This window comes from Geotrypetes seraphini, chromosome 11 (assembly GCF_902459505.1).
Source record: "Geotrypetes seraphini chromosome 11, aGeoSer1.1, whole genome shotgun sequence".
In the NCBI taxonomy this organism is placed as follows: Eukaryota; Metazoa; Chordata; class Amphibia; order Gymnophiona; family Dermophiidae; genus Geotrypetes; species Geotrypetes seraphini.
In genome coordinates, this window is record NC_047094.1 from 25,968,434 (window position 1) to 25,995,208 (window position 26,775).

The following is a 26,775-nucleotide window of genomic DNA, read 5'->3' on the forward strand; positions in this document are numbered from 1 at the left end:
GGACTTGGTCCTAAATGGCCTCACGGGACCGATAACAGAAGTGGAAGTCATAGTTCCACTGGGAACGAGTGATCACAATGTAATCAACTTTAAACTTGACATCGGGAAAGGGAAACATGCCAAAACCTTAACCACCACCTTGAACTTTAAAAAGGGTAAATACGATAGCATGAGAGCCATGGTAGAAAAACGACTCGAGAAGATGGTGGACAAACTTGAAACGGTTGATCAGGCATGGACCCTACTGAAAAATACTATCACAGAAGCACAAGATCTCTACATTCCGAGGATTTCCAAAGATCGGAGAACAAAGAGCAAAAGAGAACCGGCATGGCTTACCATACAGGTGAAGGAAGCCATAAAAGAAAAGAAGGACTCTTTCAAAAAATGGAAATGCATAAAGACAACCGAAGCCTGGAACAAACATAAAGATGATCAGAAGAAATGTCACAAGGCGGTGAGGGATGCAAAACAGGAATATGAGGAAAAAATAGCCCAGGAGGCCAAAAACTTCAAGCCCTTCTTTAGATACGTGAAAGGGAAAAAACCTGCAAAAGAGGCAGTGGGACCCCTGGACGACCAGGGAAGAAAAGGGTACATCAAGGAAGATAAACAAATCGCAGACAAACTAAATTCCTTCTTTGCGTCCGTCTTTACGAAGGAGGACACCTCAACAATACCTGAAGCGGAGAAAGTGTTTGCAGGAGAAATAGAAGACAGCCTCACCACAGTTGAAGTGGACTTAGACCAGATATACTATCAGATCGACAAACTTAAAAGTGACAAATCCCCTGGACCGGATGGGATTCATCCGAGAGTCTTAAAGGAATTGAAGTTTGAAATCGGAGAGTTATTGCAAAAACTTGCAAACCTGACAATCAGAACTGGACAGATACCGGACGACTGGAGGATAGCGAACGTCACCCCAATTTTCAAAAAAGGATCGAGAGGGGAACCGGGCAACTATAGACCTGTTAGTCTTACGTCTGTCCCTGGCAAGATGGTTGAAGCACTGATCAAGGATAGCATAGTCCGGCACTTGGACGCATACGACTTGATGAAACCCAGTCAACATGGATTCAGGAAAGGGAAATCATGTTTGACTAATTTACTCCAATTTTTCGAGACCGTGAACGAGCAAATTGATAGTGGGAAGCCGGTGGACATAATATACTTGGACTTCCAGAAAGCGTTCGACAAAGTTCCACACGAAAGACTTCTCAGGAAACTACAAAGTCATGGCATAGAGGGGGATATACAAAGATGGATAGGCAAATGGCTAGAAAACCGAAAGCAGAGAGTGGGCATAAATGGGAAGTTCTCCGACTGGGAGAAAGTGACTAGTGGTGTACCCCAGGGCTCGGTACTTGGGCCGATCCTTTTTAATATTTATATCAATGACCTGGAGGAAGGAACATCCAGTGAGATCATCAAGTTTGCAGATGATACAAAACTATGCCGGGCAATCAGATCGCAGGAGGATCGAGAGAAACTCCAGAGCGACTTGTGTCGGTTAGAAACATGGGCGGAGAAATGGCAGATGAAGTTCAATGTGGAGAAATGCAAGGTAATGCATTTAGGCAATAAAAATAAGGAATACGAGTATACAATGTCAGGTGCAACTCTGGGGAAGAGTGAACAAGAAAAGGACCTGGGTGTACTGATAGATAGGACCCTGAAGCCGTCGGCACAATGCGCGGCAGCGGCAAAGAAGGCAAATAGAATGTTGGGCATGATAAAGAAAGGAATCTCGAGTAGATCAGAGAAAGTTATAATGCCGCTTTATAGGGCAATGGTCAGACCACACTTGGAATACTGTGTCCAACATTGGTCCCCCTACCTAAAGAAGGATATAAAGCTGCTGGAGAGGGTGCAGAGACGAGCAACAAAACTGGTGAAGGGTATGGAGAAACTGGAATACGAGGACAGACTTATAACACTAGGATTGTTCTCCCTTGAGAAAAGGAGACTGCGTGGGGATATGATCGAGACCTTCAAAATACTGAAAGGAATCGACAAAATAGAGCAGAGAAGATTATTTACATTGTCCAATTTGACACGGACTAGAGGACATGTAATGAAGCTGAGGGGGGACAGGTTCAGGACTAATGTCAGGAAGTTCTGCTTTACTCAGAGAGTGGTTGACACCTGGAATGCTCTCCCAGAGGAGATTATGACAGAATCGACCATCCTAGGCTTCAAGAGCAAACTAGATGCATATCTCCTTAAGAGAGGCATATAAGGATTTGATGGACTATAAATTACGCCAGGTGTACACCTGGCAGGGCCTCCGCGTGTGCGGATCGCCGGACTTGATGGACCGAAGGTCTGATCCGGAGAAGGCAGTTCTTATGTTCTTAATGCAGGTAGCTGAAAACTGACTCTTTCCAAAGACTAGAAAATCATACCTCAAGAGACAATGTACCTCTCACAGCCACCAAGATGGCTTCTGTCTTATGATCCAGTGCTATGAAAAATGGGATTTCATAAATCTGAAGAAAAAGAAAACACAGTAGTTTTAAAGCTAGAACCATCACCCTCTCCCGATATCCTTGGAAACGACATCTCAATCTGTTGCATCTGTTTTGAGAGGAGAAGCCAAAGTTAAGGCAACAATTTTAACCGATAGATTTATTTTTAAAATTTATATTCCGCCTTATCAACTAGGCGGATTACAAAGTAAACGTACATAAAATATCAAACCTACAAAATGTCAACTCAACAGTGCTATATATAATTGAAATGCAATGCGTCATATGCATATAATAGATTTAAAGTAAAAGGTTGGGTTGACATTTTGCTAAGCTGCCTAACAGCCAACTTTTTCAAAACAACTGGATGCGTAAAACTCAACAGCAATCACCTCTCCCTGGACAAAGTGAGGGAGCTTTCTCAGTAACGGGGTGCTTAAGCACCCACACAGCTAGCACTTATGCCATAGTTGTCTGATGGATACTGCAAGGTCATATCCAACATATAAAACGTATCTCTCCACCCTACATAAAAAGGCTTATATCACTGGCAGAAGCTGATCAGATACCCCACCTTTTCGGTTCACTGCAGTTAAAAAAAAAGAAAAAAGAGAGAGAGAACTGGGTCAGATGGACTTAATTGCTTGTTAAACATGGTGTGATTGAATTATTTTTATAATCTGAACACTATGTAATTTTGTTGATAATGGTCAGCTTTATATCTTTGTACATCACTTTGACCTGAAAGGTACTATGATTAATAAGTTGTTGGGTTTTTTTTGTTATGTTGTCAGGGTGCGGGTTACCTTATTAATGTTATATGGTATTTCTGCACTGCTATCTTAACAATACATATTGCAAAAATATCAAGTTTTAAAAGGGTTAAGAAATGCAGAGATGTATAATTACAGGTTAAGCAAGATGAGTTCGATGGGATTAGGAGGAACATTAACTGCATGGGTTAAAGACTGGCTCAGAGGTAGACTTCAGAGGGTGGTGGTGAACGGTACTCTCTCCGAAACGTCGGAAGTGATCAGTGGAGTGCCGCAGGGCTCGGTCTTGGGTCCGATCCTATTTAATATCTTCGTAAGGGACCTGGCTCAGGGACTTCGAGGTAAAATTACATTATTCGCCGATGACGCCAAACTATGCAACATAGTAGGCAAAAGCACAGTGCCCGACTGTATGACGCAGGACCTACTCTTACTGGAACAATGGTCCATAACTTGGCAACTAAGTTTTAATGCCAAAAAGTGTACGGTCATGCACCTTGGCAGCAGAAATCCTTGCAGAACTTACACCCTAAATGGCGAGACCTTAGCAAGAACTGCATCAGAATGAGACTTGGGAGTGATCATTAGTGAAGACATGAAGACTGCCAATCAAGTGGAGAAAGCTTCATCCAAGGCTAGACAAATGATAGGTTGTATCCGAAGAAGTTTCGTCAGCCGGAAGCCCAAAGTTATAATGCCGTTGTACAGATCCATGGTGAGACCTCATCTGGAATATTGTGTACAATTCTGGAGGCCACATTATCAAAAAGATGTACTGAGAGTTGAGTCGGTTCAGCGAATGGCCACTAGGATGGTCTCAGGACTTAAGGATCTCCCGTATGAGGAACGGCTGGGTAAATTGCAGCTATACTCACTCGAGGAACGCAGAGAGAGGGGAGACATGATTGAGACATTCAAATATATCACGGGCCGTATTGAGGTAGAAGAAAATATCTTTTTTCTTAAAGGACCTACGGCAACAAGAGGGCATCCGTTGAAAATCAGGGGTGGGAGATTTCACAGCAACACCAGGAAGTATTTCTTCACCGAAAGAGTCGATGATAATTGGAATGATCTTCCACTGCAGGTAGTTGAGGCCAGCAGCGTGCTAGATTTTAAGAAAAAATGGGATAAGCATGTGGGATCACTTCAAGGAAGAAATTAGGGGGGTGGGTCATTAGAGTGGGCAGACTTGTTGGATCGTGGCCTTTTTCTGCCGTCATTTTCTATGTTTCTATGTAAATAGGTACAAATGTAAAGGGACTGCTTATAAATGATAAAATATCAAAATCTCATTTCATTGCTATTTTCTTATTACCATCTGCAGAAGAACTACAAGGCCTGGAACATTTTCATTGTTAAACTAGGCAAAAGTGCAAGACTTGATGGACTTCCCCTTGAAATTAGCACTCTTCTCTCCCTATCTCAGTACTTCCTGTTTCTGTGATGGCAGCACAAGAAATAACTAGGGCAGCTTTAGAAAAGCATCTGCATTAAAATGAGATACGGCAGTAAGCCAGAACAGGTTGCACACTTCAGCCTATGCTCTGCTGTTTTCTGAAAAGGAACATAAGAATAGCCTTACTGGGTCAGACAAATGGTCCATTAAGCCCAGTAGCCCGTTCTTATGGTGGCGATTCCAGGTCACTAGTACCTGGCCAAAACCCAAGGAGTAGCAATATTCCATGCTACCAATCTAGGGCAAGCAGTGGCTTCCCCATGTCTTTCTCAATAACAGACTATGGACTTTTCCTCCAGAAAATTGTCCAAACCTTTCTTAAAATCAGCTACACTCTTACAACCTCTGTATTGCAATGTCCAGCATGGTAGGCCTCAAGACTATTGTTACACATATGTTTAAAAGGGCACAGGGCCTTTCAGATGATCAAAATTTTGGCTACTACGATGTACCACATAGCATAAACTACATTTCACGGCAAATGTTTTTAAAAGAATGTTGAACAAGCATGGTCACACCTCCCCTGCTTTTGCTATCTAAGACAAAGATCTTACAGCATTTCTATACTGTACACCATAGTAAAAACAAAAACCTTTTACGTTAAATCTATTACATGCATAGGACGCATTGCATTTCAATTATATATAGCACTGTTGGGTTGATACTGTGACCATATATTTTGTTTGGATGTATTTAGCTGAGAATTGAAGATCAGGAAATGTATAAGTTTTAGAAATAAAATAAAATACACTGAGAGCAACAGTTCATGTTAACTAGAATAAAAACAAACCTACAGATAAAGGACCGTAAAGGGGGGGGAGAGACCCACCCCCACCATCCTAGACTACTATTCATACTATTGCCTTAACACTATGACCTTCTGAAAGGCTTCTGAAAGCTTGAATCAAAGTCAAATCACGACATTGTCAAAAGATTCATTGTGTCATAACCAAGTAATTAAAAACCCTAAAACATAGTTATACCCAATGCCTACCAATCAGATATCTTGTGTTGTAAATGAGAACAACCAATTTTTACGTTTGGTCAATTCTCTTTCAATAAAACACTTCCACGCTACCTTATTATGAAAGCTAATGTGGATAAAGTCTCTGTATTGCAGTCCCGTTGTCTGCAGGATGGACCCAAAATGACAATTCAGGCAATCACCTCCAACAATATCAGACTCTGAAGTCCTGTTTCGGCAACTAAGGGGAAAGGTTACAAAAAAAAGTTGTCAGCTTTGTCGAACAGGCAGCTTAGAAGTTTTACCAGCAATGCAGCACATTGTACTCCAGCAGATAATTCTGTTTGGGGTAAGAGAACCAGTGGTAATGCTTTATGGTCATGCTGAGAACCAGAGATTGGTCCCCAGGTCTGGCTTTCTGTTCTCTAGGCCAGCAAGGGCTAGGGACGCTGCAGAAACAGCGTTAACAAGGGGTAGACATTTTTCAGCCATCACTGGCACTCATGTTAGCCGAGCTGCCCTCTGCAGCTCTCAGCTGAGCACTGGAATGACTTGTGACATGTATATCTTGAACATATGGATGATTCAACTGGACTCTACAGACCTAGATTTTCACTTGTGTATGCTGGACACCCTGCTGCAAACTACAGACTTATATTTTCCCATAAGCCTGCCTGTACCTTGCTGTCTGTCGTCATCTACAGCCTTTGCAATACTAACAATGATGTTCTTGTTTCCCTGCTGAGAGAATATAAGTCTGTAGTTTGCAGCAGGGTGTCCAGCATACACAAGTGAAAATCTAGGTCTGTAGAGTCCAGTTGAATCATCCATATGTTCAAGATATACATGTCAGTTATTTTTTATTCTAACAATAAACGAATATTGTCTGTTTTGGAAGATACAATGCCGTCTTGTAGTTATTCCAAAGAGGTAACCAAAGCAGCCTTTTTATCTCACTTGGTGAGATGAGAAGGGGTATAAAGTAAGGGAAAAAAACCTTGGATAGTTGCGACAAAAGTAGCATGGTTACTGCAAGAGTGCATTATTAATCTTTATTTCTGGATATTTATCAACAAAGACTTCATAGTCCAACAGAGGCTAGTTCCAAGTGAGTTAGACTAGCCAGGTCAAATGTTTTTAATGCTGGATAAGGAAGGCTGAGCTGTCCTGAATTCTGTTTTACCACTGTGGTGGCATACGCCCAGATTCTGTATATGGTGCCCAGATTTATACACTCAACTTCTTGCGTGCGCCCAAGATGCGCATGCAAATTAATTGAGTGACGAGCCCTTAATTACCAATAACTGGGTGCTAACAACCAATTATGAGTAGCCTAATGTCACTTAACCCTCCACTGCCCCAGGAACAAAATAAATATCTGTATATAATAAGTAAACTGCTATGATTGTATATCAAATCCCATCCCCTTTTTGATCTAAACTAAACTTTAAGTTTATATACGCATCATCTCCATAATTATAGAGCTTAAAATAAGAAGGAATAGAATAATGGGGTAGGAGGTTGAGTGCAGGGGGAAAGAGCATTACAATTTTGTGAAAAGCCAAGTTTTCAGGTGCTTACGGAATAGTTGGAAGGAGCCCAGGTTCCGTAGTGGAACAGTAAGATTATTCCAAAGTCCTGTGATTCTGAAGAGAGATTTTCCTAATTTTCCCACATGGAGAATACCACTTAGAACTTATTCTATAAAGCATGGTGCCTAACTCTACTAGCATGTAACTCAAAAGTGGGCATAGCCATGAGCGTTATCAGGGACACTGCGAAAAGTGCAAGCACAGTGTGCTTAACTTGGGCACCAATTTTTACAAAAGGTTTCAGTGGGCATAAGTCTAGTGCAGGAATCTGTGTTAAGTGCTATTCTATAAAGGGTGTGTGGCGTGCGCCCTTTATAGAACAGTGCTTAGGGTCTATTTTTTTCAGCACCATTTATACTGTAAAGTTCTCAGCCCAACCAAGAAGAGAATGAACTGGAGCCATGAAACTTAAGTTACTCCACACTTTTAATTTCAATGAGGCAAATGCATCTAGTAAATGGCACAGGTATAGGGAAACCAAGCCATTGTGACATCACCGATGAGGTAGGCTCTTACACACTGATGGAATGAGGCGTTATGACATCACAAAACAAGGGACCACTGAAAAGTTCTCAGCCCAATCAAGAAGAGAATGATTTGCAGCCATGACATTTACAAGTTATTCCACACTTGACAATTTTTGTTTCATTTCATATCATTGAAATGAAAAGTGTGAAATAACTTGTAAGTGTCATGGCTCCACATCATTCTCTTCTTGGTTGGGTTGAGAACTTTACAGTGACCCCTTGTAGAATTTTACCCCCATAGTGTATTATTCCTACCTTCAAGTGTTTTAATGCATATAAATCTTTTCTCTCTCTTTTTTCTGTGGTTTGTGGTGTTGATCTGATGTGATTTTCTGCCTTTGACTGTTGCAAATCTTAGCATAACTTATCTGTCTTCTTTCCTATACACTATTATCTATCACCAATACAAAAAGATTCTGGTTAAGCCCCTATATTACAGCAGAATGCCAATTATCCAGACTAACCTTGGCAGAGAGCAGTCCGGATAATCAAAAATCCGGATGATTGGACATTATTTTTTTATTTTGTTTTTAATAACTGTTAGAAAATACAGTCAGCACCTCCCCCCTCCCCCGACAAGAAAAGGCAGCATTTACCCTCCATTCCCCAACATACACTACCAACAAAAATAGCTGCCGAGACTTCCAGCGGCAATCTTGTGAGGCTACTCATAGCCTCACGAGATTGCTACTGGAAGTCTTGGTAGCTATTTTTGTCACTGAAGAAGCATGGGCAGGAATGAGTGGGAATTGCTCCTGCCCCAGCGCACCGCTAGACCACCAGGGAAACAAGGTAGGCCTGGGGTACCTTCCGCTGAGTCTGGGAGGGGGTTGATGTTTGTTTGGGTAGGGAGGGGGAACACTCTCTTCTCTTGAAGAAGGATGCCCTTGGACTTGTCAGATATCGTGCTGACAGTGGGAAAAAGTCTGCCTTTTTTTTAGGGGGGGCTGGGCTGAGCTGATGGCAGTGGCGGCAGAAGCACAGAAGGAACACTAGTGGGAGGGAGGGTGATAGGAATGGTACTTTGGGGGGGAGTTCAAATATAAACTGAGACCCTCAAAGCAATCTGGATAATTGGATATCCAGATAATCAGCATTCTACTGTATTTGAAGTACTTACTTGAAGCACCAGGTCTACTTACCTATTGCCACAAAGTTTACAGAGTCCGGTAAGTGGGTTACTGAATATGTAGAAAGGCCATCCATAGGCCGCTGCAGCAAACTGCATATAGTGTGTAGCCTTCTCTAATTCTGCATCCAAGTCATCACTCTAGACAGAAAGCAAGAAATACACGACTAGTTCAATAAGAGCAATTTTCCATGATACCAGCATCCGGACACTACAGTTCACTACTAAAATACCATGCAAAGGACAAAATGAAGCTGAGAAGTTTTTAAACTTAGGAAACACAGAAGCAAGGATGAATTTAGATTTTTCTTCTTTTATAAAGGATAATCTTACTTTTTTTTTAAATTACTTCTAAAGGGTTTAAATTCAAAGTTTAGCCCCTTACAAATGGAAATGAATGAAATGGAGTGGGAGGATGGGGAGGAAAGAAGTAGAATTTCTTTAAGTCCAAAAAACAAACTAAAATGTCTGCACATCATTTATTGTGCACTGGGGGCCCAAGTCAGCATTATCTAGAAATTCCAGCTAGCTTTAGAGTTTGTGCAAGACTTTTAGCTCTGGCATGACCTTTCATAAAGAGCTCTGGACATTCTCGAGATAAGAGCACATTTTTGTACTGATTTGTTGTCTTCCACGACACCAGTTTTTCAATGCAGTAATTATAAGTCAGTTGAAGATTGAAGCCTTTGATCACTTTGATTTATGGCAAGTCTCTCAATTTTTATGAGCACACAAAATTTCTTGTTGAATATTTCTTTATAAAAGATTTATGCTATGGAAATATTTTGTTTTATTAATTTTGCTTCTGCATGTCTTTAGAGTGGAAGAGTAACTTAGAGATTGGAGCAGCAGTCAATTCCCACTACTGCTTCTTGAGATCTTGGGCCTAATAAAAGGTATAAAATTTAGATTGCAAGACCTCTGGGAATAGGAACCACCTAATGTTCTTTAATGTAACTTGCCTAGAACATTACTGAAAAAGGTGCACGTTAAATTCAAACAAATAAATAAAAATAATAACCGCTGGAGGTGAAGGAGTAAGGTACACCACTTCCTCTGGATCTCTGCACAAATCCACTCGGTCTTGCTCTCTGAGAAGAGTCAGTCCTGCGGCTATGTCACTTGGCACCAAGTCAGTGTCCTGGAAGGGGTAGGGAAAGAAAGGAAAATCTATAAACACCTACCGTTTTCTACTTTCTAGTTATGAACCTCGTTAAAAACTAAAAAATGGTCCCACTACAGTTATATAATTTAGCACCCAAGTAGTGGCACAATTGTAACATGCACATGGGTAAGAATCCTACAATTAGCAGATTAGATAGTTATTTCCGTATCCTAAAACTTCAGGAATATTTAAAAAAATACTGAATGCACATCAACAACAGTGATAAAATAATAAATGCAAAAGCCGATTCAAAAGTCAAAATTAAAAATCTCAGACAGATTGCATACCTAACACTTAAAAGGCAAAAAAACCCTCAGAAGAATGGAAATATGCTACTTTAAGGGGCCCTTCTACTCAAACGTTCTGAAATCAAGGCTCGCTGTGTTCTATCGTGAGACCTTCCCATGTTCTAAGCCCAGATTTAACACAGTACCTTTTAATGGTACTTTCCATTTTTTTTTAGTTAATGCGGGAGCACTCAAGTGTTCCTGAGTTAACTATGCATTAGCCAGTTAGCACACACTAATGCAAATAGTGTGTGCAAATAATGCTGGTTAACACTCCCACACCCATGGCACACTCCCTCCAAAAATATTTTTAACAAATAGTTAACATGCCAATTAGCTTGTGCAAGCAGGCAAAATAATGCAACACACTTTAATGCCTTTTGCAGTAGTCTTTTTCCCTCACTAAGCAAACCTTAGGGCTTAATATCTTTTAGTAAAATGGCCCCTCTGCCTTTTAAAATCTTGTTAAAGTATGTTTTTAAGGTGTGTCAGCTTAGCATAAGAAAAGGCTGGTGGGGTCAGAGACCAAAAAGAGAAAAATAAATCGGAGATTGACAGGACAGAGGAAGACAACTATTTCTACATCCAGGGTATAAAGTTCTAGAAATTCTGTCTCATGATCACCTCTCAGCCAAACATATTGCAAGTACGTCACGGATGTATTTTTACATGGACTATAAAAGCTGCGCTAAACCTTTCCATCTTACGGAAAAATAAGAGCTGAAAAGTTCCGCAATGCTTGAGAAAGCTGCTCTGTTGTCGTCATCACATCCGATACAGCAGCAGAGTCTCTTGATTCGGTTTTCCCAGACATTCGTTGCTGCGCTCTTGACATTGTACATCACTTGTTTGGACTGGCTGCTTTCTAGGTCATGAACCTCACTGACAGGAAAGTTTGAGACCTTTTTCTTTCCCAGAGGATCAAAAACAATCACCAGTGCAATGGCAGTGAAAAAGATGATGATCCAACTGCAAAACAAGTTCAAAATATAGCCACATTTTATATTCTTATGGTCAACATATATTATTACTTTTAAAACCATCTTAACATTAAAATGACTAGAAAAAAATTTTTTTTTAAAAAAGGAAATATAATGAAACATTATTAGATACTAAAAAAATGTCTGTTAGGACAGCTACCCAACACACAAATACAGAAACCAAATAAAATTTGTACTTTGAACAATTTCGTTCACTTTCACATACCACTTTTAGGGCCCCTTTAACAACGTCACTGAAGCAATGCTGCTGCAGTAAATGCACCAAAGCCCATAGGAACTGAATGGGCTTTGGTGTATTTATTTCTTCTTTTACTAAGCCAGATAGCATGAGCCAATGCATTAAATGCTCTGGAGTCCTTGGGGATTGAATGGGAGTTGAAGCATTTGCCGTGCTGCACTCACTCATGTGGCTTAGTAAAAGGGGGGGGGACTTACTGAGGTAATATTGCTACTGCAGTTTTGAAAAAGGGGCCCTTCAAGTTTCAAGTTTATTATTTCTCTTGATTAATCGCTCAATCAAAATTCTAAGCGATGAACATTAAAAATACATTCAATGGGAGGCAAACAATACAAATTAAATAATAACATCGGGTAATTACTCAGTACATGTTCTCATTACATAGGATAAGATAGGGTTTTGAAATACAATTAATTAAAGAAAAGAAACAAAAGAAAAACACAATGGGAAATCATATAACATTAAAACATATAATAATAGAATCACTGGTCTTTAAATTATTGAATTAAATATTAAAAGCATCGTTAAAAAGAAATGTTTTTAAATTGCTTTTAAATTTTCCTAAATCCTGTTCCATTCTTAAATAAATTGGAAGAGCGTTCCAAGTCTGTGGAGCGGTTACTGACAAGATAAACTGCCGTCTAGTATTAATAATCTTCAAGGAAGAAATGGTCAATAAATTTTGCTCATTAGATCTTAAAGTTCTGCTTGGATGATATGGTATTAATAGCTTGAATATGAATGCTGGAATCTTAAGAAAATCTATGAGCCTAGTGGTTCACAAATTTGTCCTGGGGCTCCCCAGTCAGTCAGGCTTTCAGGATATCCACAATGAATATTTATGAGAGATTTGTGTTCACTGCCTCCACTACATGCAAATCTCTCTCATGAATATTCATTGTGGATATCCTGAAAACCTGACTTGACTGGGGAGCCCCAGGACAGGTTTGAAAACCAGTGTATTAGCCTAAAAGAATTTTACATCTATTACTGTACACACAAATAAAGCAGAAAAAAAGCAGGCCTGATATTTAAGACCATTTATCCAGCTAACTGCAGCTCACCACTGAAAATAGCTACAGACTTCCCATCGTTATCTGATTAGAGCCTGGGCAATCCTTGCACACAGCCAGGACTTGGCTTCTTCCATTCTTGGTGAGTTATTGGCTCAAACCAAGTATGAATCAGGGTGAGGCAATGAGGGAAGAAAAGTGCCTTAAGGATTTAACAGCAACTCTACATACAGTAGTCAATGTATGCGATTTATAATGGTCATGGACTTACCTTATAACGACAGTACCCATTACAACACTGACCACAGTTCTGTCGCAGTGCACACCATTGTCAGATATCCAGTTGGCCCCCAGAGTAGCCCAGATAAACTCTGGCACATAGAGTACCAGACGGACATAAATCAGTTTAGGAATGGACTGCCTTGGGCCAGGGTTGGAAATTGTTCCTGAAAACATATAACATCACACAGTTACTGTAACAGAAGTAAACTGTACTGACCTGAGGAAGGAGGGTTTGGCTTCTGAAAGCTAACTGTCCAATAAAATGGTATTTTCTTATTTTCCATCTTTTGTTTTGTTAATTTGTATAGTATTAGGGGACGAGTTGGCTTTTTTTCAAATTTACTTGTGTTTTCTTTGTATTTTGTACAGTATTAGGGGACGTGTCACTGTTTCTGTAGTGTTGCATTGTATGCCGACTTGGCTTCTTGGTGGTTCAGTTTAACTATATATTTTTATTTTGCGATTACTTATTCCACACAGGGCAGATATGTTATCTGTATTCTGTGTGTATGAAAAGGACATGGTTTTCTGTTAGCTCTGACTATATAGTTTCGATCTGCATTAATCTGGCTTCTTTAGTTTTACAATAGGTGTATTGATATTCTAGTGCTCACTGAAGTGTTTAAGATGCTGCCTTTTCCTAGGTGCACCCTTGTGTAGGTCATGGATTATGACTAAAAATATATATTTTTTATATTGGAGGGGGGAGGTGTTAAAAATGATTGGCCCCCAGGAGTCAAGGTACTGGGCTTTGGTACATTTGCTGCAGGAGAATCACTACCAAAGTTTTGTAAAAGGTGCCCATAGTTTGAAATGTTTACATTTATTGGCATTTGATAGACCGCCCTACACTTTTTCTGATTGTATATACAATTTTTCCTCAAGTTAAATGATAAAGATGACTATCTAAACTCCAGTTGACCCCTTTGCTACCTATTAAGATATTACATAGTAGATGACGGCAGATAAAGACCTGAATGGTTCATCCAATCTGCCCAATCTGATTCAATTTAAATTTTTTAAATTTCTTCTTCTTGGCTATTTCTGGGCAAGAATCCAAAGTTCTACCCGGTACTGTGCTTGGGTTCCAACTGCCAAAATATCCGTTAAAACCTACTCCAGCTCATCTAAACCCTCTCAGCCATTGAAGCCCTCTCCAGCCCATCCTCCCCCAAACAGCCATATACAGACACAGACCGTGCAAGTCTGCCCAGTACTGGCCTTAGTTCAATATTTAATATTATTTTCTGATTCTAGATCCTCTGTGTTCATCCCACGCTTCTTTGAACTCAGTCACCGTTTTCCTCTCCACCACCTCTCTCGGGAGCACATTCCAGGCATCCACCATCCTCTCTGTAAAGTAGAATTTCCTAACATTGCTCTTGAATCTACCACCCCTCAACCTCAAATTATGTCCTCTGGTTTTACCATTTTCCTTTCTCTGGAAAAGATATTTTCAAGTGTATTTGTGCTCATGTTGCAAGTAACATACTATGCTATTGCTAAAATGCATACTGTTATTTGAATATTTTATTGTTGTAACCGATTACTACCTAGATATGAGGGGCATTCAATTTATCTCCCTCGGTAGGAAAGAAGAGTTTTCAAAAAAAATTTGTTTTATTTTCCAATATAGTCCCCTGAGAGCTCCATATACTTCATCTACTTTTCCTGCAATAACTTTAACCCCTTTGAAAAGAATTCTTCTGTCTGACCTTTAAACCAGAATGTCACAGCTTCATCACTTGAAAACTAATGTCCACGGAGAAATTTGTTCAAAACTCTGAATAGGAAATAATCCGAGGGAGCCGGTCATGACTGTAGGGTACTGAAACCCACAATCTCGGATGGCAGCCTGTGATTGTCGTGACAAGTGCACTGGCACATTGCCATGAAGCAGAACGCTTGCTGTGAGTTTGCCTCATCTTTTCTTTTTGACTCCCACACAATGATCACTGTGTTGGCATAACTCTCCCTGGTTATGGTTGATTTGTGTGGCATGAACTCCAGAAGCAAAAGTCCTTCCATCATCCCAGAAGACAGTTGCCTTGACTTTACATGCAGATTTTCTGTCTTGAATATTTTTTGGGTGGGGGATGATTTGTGCTTCCACTGCACTGACTCCATTTTGGACTCAGGATCTCTGTGATAGACCCAAGTCTCATCTCCAGTCACCAAACGATGAAAAAATTTCACTTGGTCTTCAGAGCATCTCCATGGCCTTCTGATATGGTGTCGGCATTCTTGGAACCCATCTTGCACTAATCTTGGACTTGCCCAACTTTTCATGAATTATTTTCTAAATTGTTATCTGCCGAGATGTCTATTTCTTCAACTAGGAAACCTTAATTCGTCTGTCGACAAAATGAAATCCTCGACTTTCTTGCACATTTTTGTGGAAGTTACCTCCACAGGCTGTCCAGTGTGAGGGTCATCTTCAATGGACTCTCTATCCCACTTAAAACTGCTTGCTCCAAAATTTTACTTTGTAGAAAGATGGGACAGACTCACCATAAACTGCAGGCATGCATTCAAGGATCTCCTTTGGCTTTTTCCCTTCTTTTGTTAGATTTTATCACTGAATGGTGCTCCAAATCTAGCAATTTCTTACTCGATTCGCACGAGGACTCTCCTGGCATCCTGGCTCTTTAAAGATGCCTTTACTCTTTAGTATCAGCCTCTTAATCCCTTGACTCTTGTGAAGCTTTGAAACATCTAATGCTTCTTTTGACGTGATTCCCATCCTAATGTTTTTGCCACTCCCCATTTACCATCCTTTTTTTTTTCAATTAATTTTACTTCGATGTACTGTATTTTAAACAACCTTTCCCTCCCCTACTTTCCTTCTGTTTCATGTATGTTAACCTAAATTCGTCTAGTATTTTTAATATTTTATAAAATATTGCTTTTATTTACCTATTTTCATTGGGTTTTTTCAATCCTTTTATATTGTACACCGTTTAGACACTTGTTTTAATAGATGGTATATCAAAAATAAAGAAACTTGAACTTTAGACTCACACAGTGCCGCAACTGTGCATGAGTAATCTTGAGACACGTCACATCATGCAGAGACTTGTTTCAACATGCTTGCTACTTTCTTTCATACTCAGCTAAATAAATTATTGAACTCCCCCTCATATGTCTGGTGGTAAATAAATTCTAATACGCAAATAAATAAGACAGCTTGAATAAGACACCCAGGCTCTTCAAAAGTAAAACATACTCATAGCATCAAGTTTTAAGTGACAGGTACAATGGTACAAACAAAGTGTCCTGTTTACACAGGAACCGTACTTTACCTTGCATACTGATATACACTATTGCAGACACAGAACATATTATGGCAGCCAAGAGAACGATGAGACCAATCAGATAAACGCGCAGCAACCCTCCGCCTGGGCATTCAAAGTGCCCTTTGTGCTCCAAATACAGAACAAGAATTCCAATCCACCTGCAAACAAGATGCTCAGATTTTATTTGGAATCTTATGCATGTCCAAATCTTAACAGCTTACTGTATAATATAATTGAGAAGGAACAGACTTTTTAATGTAGAAGCCAGCAAATCATATAAAGCAGTTTTAAAATAGCAAAATGTATTTATGATAATATTTGAATTTACAGTGAAATTAAAAATCTCTCCCGATTTCCTATTATGTCTCACTGGTTTCTGATCTTAAAAACAAAATGTAATGCTGTATTAAACAAAGGGAACCTGAGGAAACAATGTTTTTAAATTACTTAAAGTATTTGAGGAACAAAGTTATCCAACATCACATCACCCATGTGAAAAAGTAACTGCTCCCTTGGTTACTCAACCAGTTGATCATTAGGAGAGGACCATTTTAATTAGGGTCTTACGGAAGCCCTCCAAAGCTTTTCCTCTGCATAAGCCCTCCAAGATAGGGTCCCCTTTGGCATCCCTTTTACAGCCACCTTAGTTATATGCAGAGGTGATAGTCAATTCATCCTCCCTCAGGAGACTGCCTATGGGGAAGACATCTCCCTCAACTCCAAGTCCCTCATTTGCAGCAGCAAACCTAGGGCATTTTAGCCCCTTAACCCGTGGCCGAGGTCTCCTTATTGTATGGTGACCTGAGAATCAGTTTACTCTGGTTACATGGGCATAACGTAACACCTTTACAGTAAAACCTTGGTTTGCAAGTGTTTTGCAAGAGAAGCAAAACATTTTAACTTGAAATACAAGCAAGGTCTTGCAATACAAGTACAAACAGTACACACACATCACAACTGAGCCAATGGTTCTTCTCTCTCCGACACTGCAAGAGTGTAGTGACTGTTCTAAATAAGTGAGGTCTTGCAATAAGAGTATGTATAGTATTTTGTATTAAAGTTTTTGAGTTGTGAAATGAATGGTCTGAGTTTCCATTATTTCTTATGGGGAAATTCACTTTGATATATGTTTTGGATTACAAGCATGATTCCAGAACGAATTACGCTCACAAACCAAGGTTTTACTGTATTTGTATACTGCATTACCTTCCAGTTCTATGCGGTTCACAACTCAAAGAAGCTGAAACAGACTCAGGAAATACAGACTTATAAAAATAGTCACATACAAATCTTCTCCTATATGAATTTATCAAATAAATATGTTTTCTAAAATGTTGATAAGATACAGCACTGGCTATCAACTGGCTAAACTATTTCTAACTGCTGCCTGAAATGAATAGAGCCAATCAAAGTATTTTTTATATCAATATTCCTTAACTGAAGGAAAGGCAAAAAAAAAGTCAGATATCTTTGAGAGCGTTTTGAAAAGGCCAGTGCAAAATAATCCACTAAAGAGTCTGCTGTAAGACCAAATAGCAGCTTATAGCACAAAACAATCCAAATTTAAAAATAACACTGACCTCAACTGGAAGCCAGTGCAGCCTGCGATAAAAGGGGGTAACATGGTCTGACTTTTTCAAATTAAAAATTAACCTTAGGGTTGTATTTCGGATCAGTGGAAAGGCAGACTGCTTGTTATTTCTTGCACAAACTGCTGCCCTAGAAGAGAAGCGCGACTGGCACAGGACCCCCTCTCCCATCCCATCTAATCAAACTCTTCAGGCCTTGCTGTAGTTGAAGCTTTCTTCTTTCCCTTCTCTATGAGGGATACACAACCAGCCCCCATAACAGCTGTTGTACCCACTAGCAGGAAAGCTGAGGGAAATGCACCTGCTGAAATCTCTTGAGGTCCCCGGCTCTATCTGAAGTCCAGAGACACCAGATCATTTGCTACCACTGGCTCTGTTATAGGAGGAGCAAAGAGAGCCAGCTGCTCTGCTGACATGGCAGCTCCCACAAACTGGATATCAATGGCCACTCAGCATTAGACCCACAAGCTACACTGTAATGGTACTGCCAACATTCTCCCAAGAATGGCACCAGCCTCCCCACCCACCTCTGTGGCCAACAGGGATGCCTCCCCCAAACACCCCTCAACAATGAAGTCCTCCCCACCGAGTATATCCATCTTGAGCTAAATATTTTGAATATCAGCCTTATTTGGGTAATGTTGAAAAATAGCCTTTTTTTTTCCAGCAAACTACCTAATATGAGGGCTTAAAAATTCCCTTTTATCAGTTAGAAAAACCTCCCATGTATATGTTAAAGTGCTGTATCTGCTTGCATATACTACTTTATATAAGTATATTTACTACATTCAAAATGTTCAAAAATGTGTAACAAATAAACAAGAACTTTTTTTCAATCCACATAATGTACTTTTCTTGAACCTTAGGGGATTCTCTTCACCACAATTATATTCTGCAGCTGCTTATATCTAGCGAATACAGTTTTGAAAAGTGTATGCAGCAAATAAAAGAATTTTGAAGTCCTCCCCCACCCCAAAAAAAAAAAAAGAGGCATCTTTTTCTTCTATACCCATACTATGGATATACTCTTGTAACCTGTTCTGGGCTCTTTTTGGAGAACAGGCTAAAAAAAATGACTAAATATTCCAACATTGCTATAGCAGTTCTGGCCCGGCTCCTCACAGTTTGCAAGTTCACACGAGGTTGCGAGTTGGGAATAATCTTTGGTATTTTGTTTTGAGCAGTTAAAGCAACAAGATCCAAATACCTCTAACATATTGTTATCCATCCACCAAAATACAGTCCATCAAATTTTACTTATTTGTAGGGGAAAAAATGCTATTAAGCAAGGAGTATCTCAATAAAAAAAATAAAAAAAGATAGAAATCATGAGTCAATGACATCCAATTCAATAAAATCAGCTTTTAAGGGTCTTTTCACAAAGCTACGGTAGAAAGTGGCCTTAGCATGCCCTTATTTAGCTCTTTCCTACATGCTAAAGCCATTTTTATCACTGCTGGAAAATGGCCAAGCACTTATTTATTTAATAATTTATATACCACTTATAGCCCAAGTGGTTTACATTCAGGAACTCAAGCATTTTTTCCCCTGTATCTGTCCTGGTGGGCTCACACTCTATCTAATGTACCTGGGGCAATGGGAGATTAAATGACTTGCCCAGGGTCACAAGGATGGGATTTGAACCTACCACCTCAGGGTGCTGAGGCTGTAGTTCTAACCACTGTGCTACACACTCCCCCATTAGCACAAGGCCATTACCACCACCTATTTTGTAGGCAGTGAGGGGCAAATTCTATAAACAGCATCCCGATTATAGTCAGCGGTAGGAAACCTCCCTGCCACGATCAGCTGAGCGGCTGTGGCAGGGAACCCCCGAACCCCATCGCAAGTCGGCCAGCAAGAGGGATGCCCAATCCCTCCTACCCCCCCCCCCCGAACCTCCCCTTGAAGTCCCCAGGCAGGAGGGGTGCCCACTCCCTGCTGCCAGCAGCCCCCTCAAACCCATGACACCCCCTTCCCAGCACCCCAAAACCCACCCCGACACCCCCTTCCAATACCTTCTGTAGTTCAGCCGGCCGGAAGTATGCCTACTTCCTCCAGCTGCCATGCCCGCTTCTTCACAATGGAAGCCCTTCCTAGTACATCCTGGGATGCACTAGGAGTGGCTTAAGACTCCACTTGGCTAGATACCAGAACTCTGTACATCTGAATTACAGTAAATAAGAGGCAGGTAGGTGCTTCTTACCCAACACAGAGCAGTGATGTGAAAAATTTCCCCCTCACCATGTCTTCTATTATTGCATATACCTCTCACTAAATGGTTTTTGATCTTTAAACACAATATAACTAGAACACAGAACAGTGAATAAAGACTAATCTAATCCTTAGGTTTGTATACCGCATCATCTCCACGTTCGTAGAGCTCGACGTGGTTTACAGTAGGAGAAATAGGAAGGAACTACAACAGAGGGTTAGAGGTAGAAGTGTGAAGAAAATTTAGAGGACTTGGGATGCCAAGATATAAGAGTTTCCTTGATTCCTAAATTGGAGGGAGACTTACATGTTTTGAGAAAAGCCAGGTTTTCAGATGTTTGCGGAAAACTTGGAGAGAGCTCAAGTTCCGAAGAGGGGAGGTAAGGTTGTTCCAGAGCTCAGTGATTTTGAAGTGGAGGGAGGTCCCTAGCTTTCCTGTGTGGGAAATGCCTTTTAGCGAGGGGACGGATAGTTTTAATTTGTGGGAGGATCTGGTGGTATTAGGGTTTGAGGAATTCCAAGAAAGAGGGATAAAGGGAGGGAGGATACCATATTGGATTTTGAAAGTTAAACAGGCGCATTTAAAGACTAATATTTCTGCATCAAAAATAACACTAGTATCGTGATGCCCTGCCTTCAACTGCACAAAATGAGGAAGCTGTGAGCCCTTAAGAGCCATTCTCATCGGCAAAAGATAAAAAGTGAAGTGCCAATGCCAAGAAAACTAGATACGGTAGTTCTGAGCAATCCTGGAGACTTTTCTAAATGTTCGCACCAAGCAATTAATCTGTACTAGACGTGGAGCAAGAGTCGACCCCTCAAGTACTCAAAGAAGAATCCAGAGACTAAGAAAATGCTGCAGCTATATACAGAAATAATTCCAGGGCTACTGAGCACCATCGGTTTGGTTCCAAACAGCTTGATGTACTGTACATGTTATCCCTTATGAGCTGTAGGAAAGGGGGGGGGAGGGGACTTTTAATGCAATTCACGTATTAGCTGTAAATCTGAAACCGAGATCATTTATTGCACCAGATTTCCTTTCTCGTCAGCTTTACGAGTAGCAAATAAACTGCCGGCTGTGCTCTGTCTGGGGCTCCTCCGAGGCTCCGCTTACCAGGCCAGCCGGAGGAAGAGCTCGAAGGCACCGGGAAAGACCAAGTCGTCGCCGGCTATCGCCCAGCGCCTACCGAACATCACCAGGCCGGGCATGACGCTGCTCCCGGGGCTCAGCCGCCGCAGACCGCGAAACCCATAACAAAAGACACCGCGGCGCTGCCCGCGCGCGCGCGCCCCAAGCGGACACGTCACATCCTGTAAACCCGCCGCATCTTTAAAAATTCGCTTCTTCTACACAGCGCCTAGCCCCGCGCATGCGCACAGCCTGGTGGCTTGGCGATAAGGTTGTCGTGACCCCCGTGAACTATGTGTTCCGAGCTCATGGGCCATAGAGCGCCCGCTACTAGACATGCGCAGCGCTGTAATCAGACTAGCTCCTACATTCAAGAGCTCACATAAAAATTACTGCAAGAATACTTTATTTCCTTTATGTTTTGGGTTTATGGCTGTATATTTATTTTCAAAAGTGGACTGACAAGGGAAGCCGTCACATCATTTCACCCATAAGTACTTGCAAGTCTGGTTTTTAGAGCGAGTTGCTCACATGAAAACATTTTTTTTTTTTTTTTTTTAGAACTTGTCACTCAAAAAAAAGTGAACACACCCTATCAGTCCTTGGAGTATTGCCCATAGGCCAACCATACAGCTCTATCTGTTATGGAGACTGTCAATGTCCTACTGTGGTACCATGAGGGGGGGATTAAGTTCCTAGAGGCCCTTAACTCCTTCTTCATTGTTGCCCATCACTTAACTACAGTAGTTTCTAATCTACTGCTTGAGGTCTACCCCTAGATTGTAGCAGAAGTTATGTTGAAATCAAGAGAGCATGACATTCAAGATATGCCAACATGATTTCACTGGTGAAAAAAATAGAAAGAAAACTACCTTGTATCTAGCAAAGCAAAACGATATATTCGTATATCTATCAGTTTCTTTCTTCCTCCCTATTACCACTCATCTGTCTTTCTTTAGTCCTACAGAACCACTCCTGTCTCTGCAGCCTCCTCAGTGAACCTGCTACAACCTCAATAAGCACCCTTAGTAGCCTAAGGTGTAAGCCAGTACAACATTTATGTAACTACGGTTACGCAACCTATCATCATCTACGCCTACGGCACTTCAATGAATACTGAAGAAAAATATTAGTTTCATATTTTTTTCCCTTGGTATCGTCCAATCCTAAGTAGGCACTGATGCATCTGGGGTCACCTTGCTCTTAATTTTCAGCTATCCTTTCTGCTTACACCTTTGCCATCTACCTTTCCTGCTTTTCTTAGGGCCCCTTTTACAAATCCACAGTAGCGATACTGAAGCTCATAGGGCCTGAATGTGCATTTATTGTAGCTTTGTAAAGAGAGCCCTTAGTGGTTCCAGATATGCTTTCTACCCTTTAGTACAGGGTATTGTATCTTCCCAATGCTATTTTTTTTTTTTTTTACCACAACTACAGGGATGCACAAATGTTCCCCAAAGTAAACTAATATAATGGACTTCTTTCAGTCTCTCTCTCTGGCCCCCTGTCTGTCTGTCTTTCTTTCTGTCGCTCTCCCTGCCCCCCTGTCTATCTGTCTTTCTGTTTATAACTTTGATAAATTGCTGTGAACTGCCTAGAACTCCCTGGGTATGGCGGTATACAAGAATAAAGTTATTATTATTATTATAGAAAAACCTTCAGAGACCCATTGAATACTATTTTAATTTTTTAAATATTTCTATTTCCAATTTCACCAACCACAATTCAAATGAAATCCTCTGGCTAAGAAAGGGCTCCTTTTTCAAAGGCCACACTAGCAGTGCCCATGCAGTAAATGCAGTGAAGCCCATTCAATTTCTATGGGATTAATTGCATGTTGCTCAGAAAGCAATAGCATGACTTTATAAAAGAAGCGCAAAGTTTCCCAATATATAATAAAAATGTTTATGTGCTCATAATTATCCCCCTCCTTTACTAACGCATAACGCGGGTTATAGCACCGGCAGCAGCGGTGACTGCTCCAACAAATTACTATGAGTGTTGGAACAGTTACCCCCTATGAAGAATTCCTATGAGCGTCAGTTGCCGATGCTAAAACCCGCACTGTGCATTAGTAAAAGAGGGTTTATATTTACTAAGCTGCAATTTTAAAAAAATGGCCTTAATGTACTCTTATGTTGGTCTTTCCTGTGTGCCAAGGCCATTTTTACTACAGTTGGAAAATGGCTATTAATAGAAAAAAACAGAAAATCAGCCTTGTACTAATTTTGCTATTAGCACATAGTCATTACTGAATTTAACGGTTCATAGACAATGGCGTGAAAGACAAAAGTGTGCGCCGACAATTGAGCGCAGCGTGGAGGTGTGCGCTGCACAAAATTACAGTTTTTAGGGGCTCCGACGGGGGGTTTTGTTGGGGAACCCCCCCAGTTTACTTAATAGACATCGCGCCGGCATTATGGGGGGTTTGGGGGGTTGTAACCCTCCACATTTTACTGTAAACTGAACTTTTTCCCTAAAAACAGGGAAAAAGTTAAGTTTTCAGTAAAATGTGGGGGGTTACAACCCCCCACAACGCGGCACGATCTAAATGGGGGCCCTAAAAACAGTAATTTAGAGCGGCGCGCACCTCCACGCTGTGCTCAATTGTCTGGGCGCGCCTTTGTCCCGGCGCGCTTTTGACCTGACACCAATTTAACACCTATTTTGTAGGCAGTAATGGCTCATGTAGTAATCCTGCACCAACCAGTTGACATATGCTAATATGGACACGTTGATTAACACATGAATGTCTACTCTCTGCCCTGACTAATCCCTTCCCCCAAAACAAAAAAAATAATTTTTTTGTGCACTTAGTGCACTTTGTACAGCATTTGATTTGAATTATGGATTTCAATTTTACAAGATTAAGTATTTCTAATACATATTATAGACAAGAATCATTCATGCACCTTAAAACAAGGCAGACAGCAGTGTGTAGAGTATTATTTCCCAAGCCATGTACAATAAGATCCCATTTTTAACACTTAAAATTCATATGAGAACTCAATTTTCATTGTTGTAGTTAGGTGCCATCAACTCATGTTCGAGTCCTAGCAACTTGATGAATTGCGGATCTAAAAAGAAATCAGTTTTGTGCTAGTCCGGAAAGGTCCTTCAGTGTCATCCCCATGGTTGTTTTCAATATGTCCAGCCATCTGATTGCAGGCCACCCACTTCGCTTAGTTCCTTTGATCTTCCCAAACATGATGTCCTTCTCCAGTGATCTCTCTCTTCTGCTAGTGTGACCAAAATAAGACAGTCAAACTTCATCATTTGGGCTTTGAGTGACAGCCAGTTTGATCTGTTCCAGAATCAATTTGTTAGTTCTTCTGGCAGTCCATAGCACACCTAAAAACCTTCTCCAGCACCAAAGCTCAAATGAGTCAATCTTCTTTCTGTCTTGTTTCCATAGTGAAAACCAAAAAAACTCTGTAGAGTGACGATGTTCCTAAATGGACTTTATTTGAAAGTATCAAAGTTCCAAAGGTACACTAAAATCATCCACATAAAATAATTCCATCCACATAAAAGTAAATCATCTACATAAGAGCCTTAAAGGACCTAGTCCGCTAGGGATACAGGACCCAACACGGTCCGCGTTTCGACAAAAAGTCTTCTTCAGGGGTCCCTGGGGGTCCTATAAAGGTGTGTACGTGGGAAACAATTGTGTGGTGAACCGGAAGTGAGACACTGCTTGCATTTGCAATGGAAAAGCTTTTCCATTGCAAATGCAAGCAGTGTCTCACTTCCGGTTCACCACACAATTGTTTCCCACGTACACACCTTTATAGGACCCCCAGGGACCCCTGAAGACTTTTTGTCGAAACGCGGACCGTGTTGGGTCCTGTATCCCTAGCGGACTAGGTCCTTTAAGGCTCTTATGTGGATGATTTACTTTTATGTGGATGGAATTATTTTATGTGGATGATTTTAGTGTACCTTTGGAACTTTGATACTTTCAAATAAAGTCCATTTAGGAACATCGTCACTCCACAGAGTTTTTTTGGTTTTCTCTGGATTTTCTTCTTTGTGGAAATTTTGGGGTCAATCCTTTTGTTTTTTTGCTTGTTTCCATAGTGTCCAGCTTTCACATCTGTAACTGACCACAGAGAAAATGAGTACATGGATAAGTCTGATCTTCATGTCGAGTGTTACCTCCTTGCCTTGGAATACTTTGAGAACCTTCATTGAAGAGCAACCAAGTGCTATTCTGCAGAGTATTTCCTCCCTGGTAGTTGCTTCTTTGTTTACAAAAGAGCCCAGGAGATAGATGTAAAGGATTTCAATCCCCTTCAAGTTCAAAATCTTCATTTTCCAATTTTCATTATGGGGTTTCAATTCAGCAATTTTAACCGTTTCTATTTGATTTTATGTAGGTGGAGCTGTACTTGTGAAATATTCCAGCATATTAGTAAATGAAAAAGAAATGCGACATGATCGCATTTGGAGTTCTAACTCGCATTTGGGCTTGGTGGACAAAGGTAAAAACACCAATTTTGACTGTGAACACAGTGTTGTTAACATAAAATAATATGTTATAATTATGTTTTCTTGCATTTGTCTGCCTTAGGTGTTGACTGGATCATCATCCACCCTTGTGTTTTCATCAGCTACTTCTTGGTCAATTGCTATCTACCTCAGTGAGGAACTTTTCAATTATTTGATCTTATCTTTGTCCTTGCCTTCCTGTACTTCTTTTCCCTTCTGGTTTCCAGCTCATTAATTACTTTGGTATGCATGCACCATTACTGGACAACAAAATTTTTGCTTCAACACTTTCAGGTGTATCTTACAGATTTTGGCTGCTGATCATGAAAATCATGTTTAAAATTACGTATCATGTATAATTTTAACAAAAAAAAACTTTCTCATTACACTTTTAGACTAATGCAATTAATTCTTAGCCTAATTCTTAATATAGGCCTATTGCTCATGTTATACCTTGCTGGATATAGTGTGGACATATCCAGGCGTACATTCAGGGTAGGTTGCATAATGTCCATGGAAATGATACAGTCTGGGCATGCTTGTACATGGGTTTGATGGATGCTGCCTGAAAAGGCCATATAAAAGCATATGAAAACATGGAACTGCTGTTAAAGCATATCCTACAGTAATCTTAAAGTAGTAACTCTGCTACTTGGAATGCTGCTTGACTAGACCAAGTATTGTTGTTTTATTTGTGAATGGGACAGCCGTGCTAAGGAGTCGCATTACATTCAAAAGAACTGACCACTCCATAAGAATTTGGTTCTAGGATAGAAAAATGTGGTACATGAACCACTTATTGACCCGACATTTTGCCTCCTCTTCACATAAAACTTGGACTGATGAAAAACTGTAAGAGATGAACAAGGAAGGCAAAAGTTTTCTTTATCTAAGACAGATGTTTCCAAGAATAACAGACATCAAGATTTAGGAAGGTATTTTTGTCAGTCCACAGATCAGACACATTATCAATGACAAGAGATTTGAAGGGCCAGAGAAAAATCGCCTGGAAAGCATTCACGGACATCTTTAAGAATTTTCTTGGCAATTACAGAGCACCAAACTATATTCAACTAGTTGACAAACTTCTTAGAGCATACAAAACCATGAAGTTCAACAGGTCACTGAAGATGCACTTTCTATATTCACACT

The 26,775-nt window shown here is 40.5% G+C and overlaps 1 protein-coding gene across 2 annotated transcripts in view; it reads right to left on the minus strand.

Annotated features, from left to right (window-relative positions):
• DAGLB (diacylglycerol lipase beta) overlaps positions 1-21,403 on the minus strand; it is a 61,496-nt gene extending 40,093 nt beyond the window's left edge. The window contains exons 1-8 of one of the 2 annotated variants that reach the window (XM_033963721.1): positions 21,118-21,401; positions 16,204-16,355; positions 12,891-13,065; positions 11,075-11,336; positions 9,937-10,056; positions 8,929-9,056; positions 5,782-5,908; positions 2,409-2,492 (exon numbers count right to left, since the gene is read on the minus strand). In XM_033963721.1, the coding sequence (XP_033819612.1) occupies positions 2,409-2,492; positions 5,782-5,908; positions 8,929-9,056; positions 9,937-10,056; positions 11,075-11,336; positions 12,891-13,065; positions 16,204-16,355; positions 21,118-21,212 (1,143 nt within the window). In that variant the 5' untranslated portion in view covers positions 21,213-21,401. Of the gene's footprint in view, positions 1-2,408; positions 2,493-5,781; positions 5,909-8,928; positions 9,057-9,936; positions 10,057-11,074; positions 11,337-12,890; positions 13,066-16,203; positions 16,356-21,117 lie in introns of both variants that reach the window. The other variant, XM_033963722.1, reaches the window with a different exon arrangement.
• Positions 21,404-26,775: the final 5,372 nt, after the last annotated feature.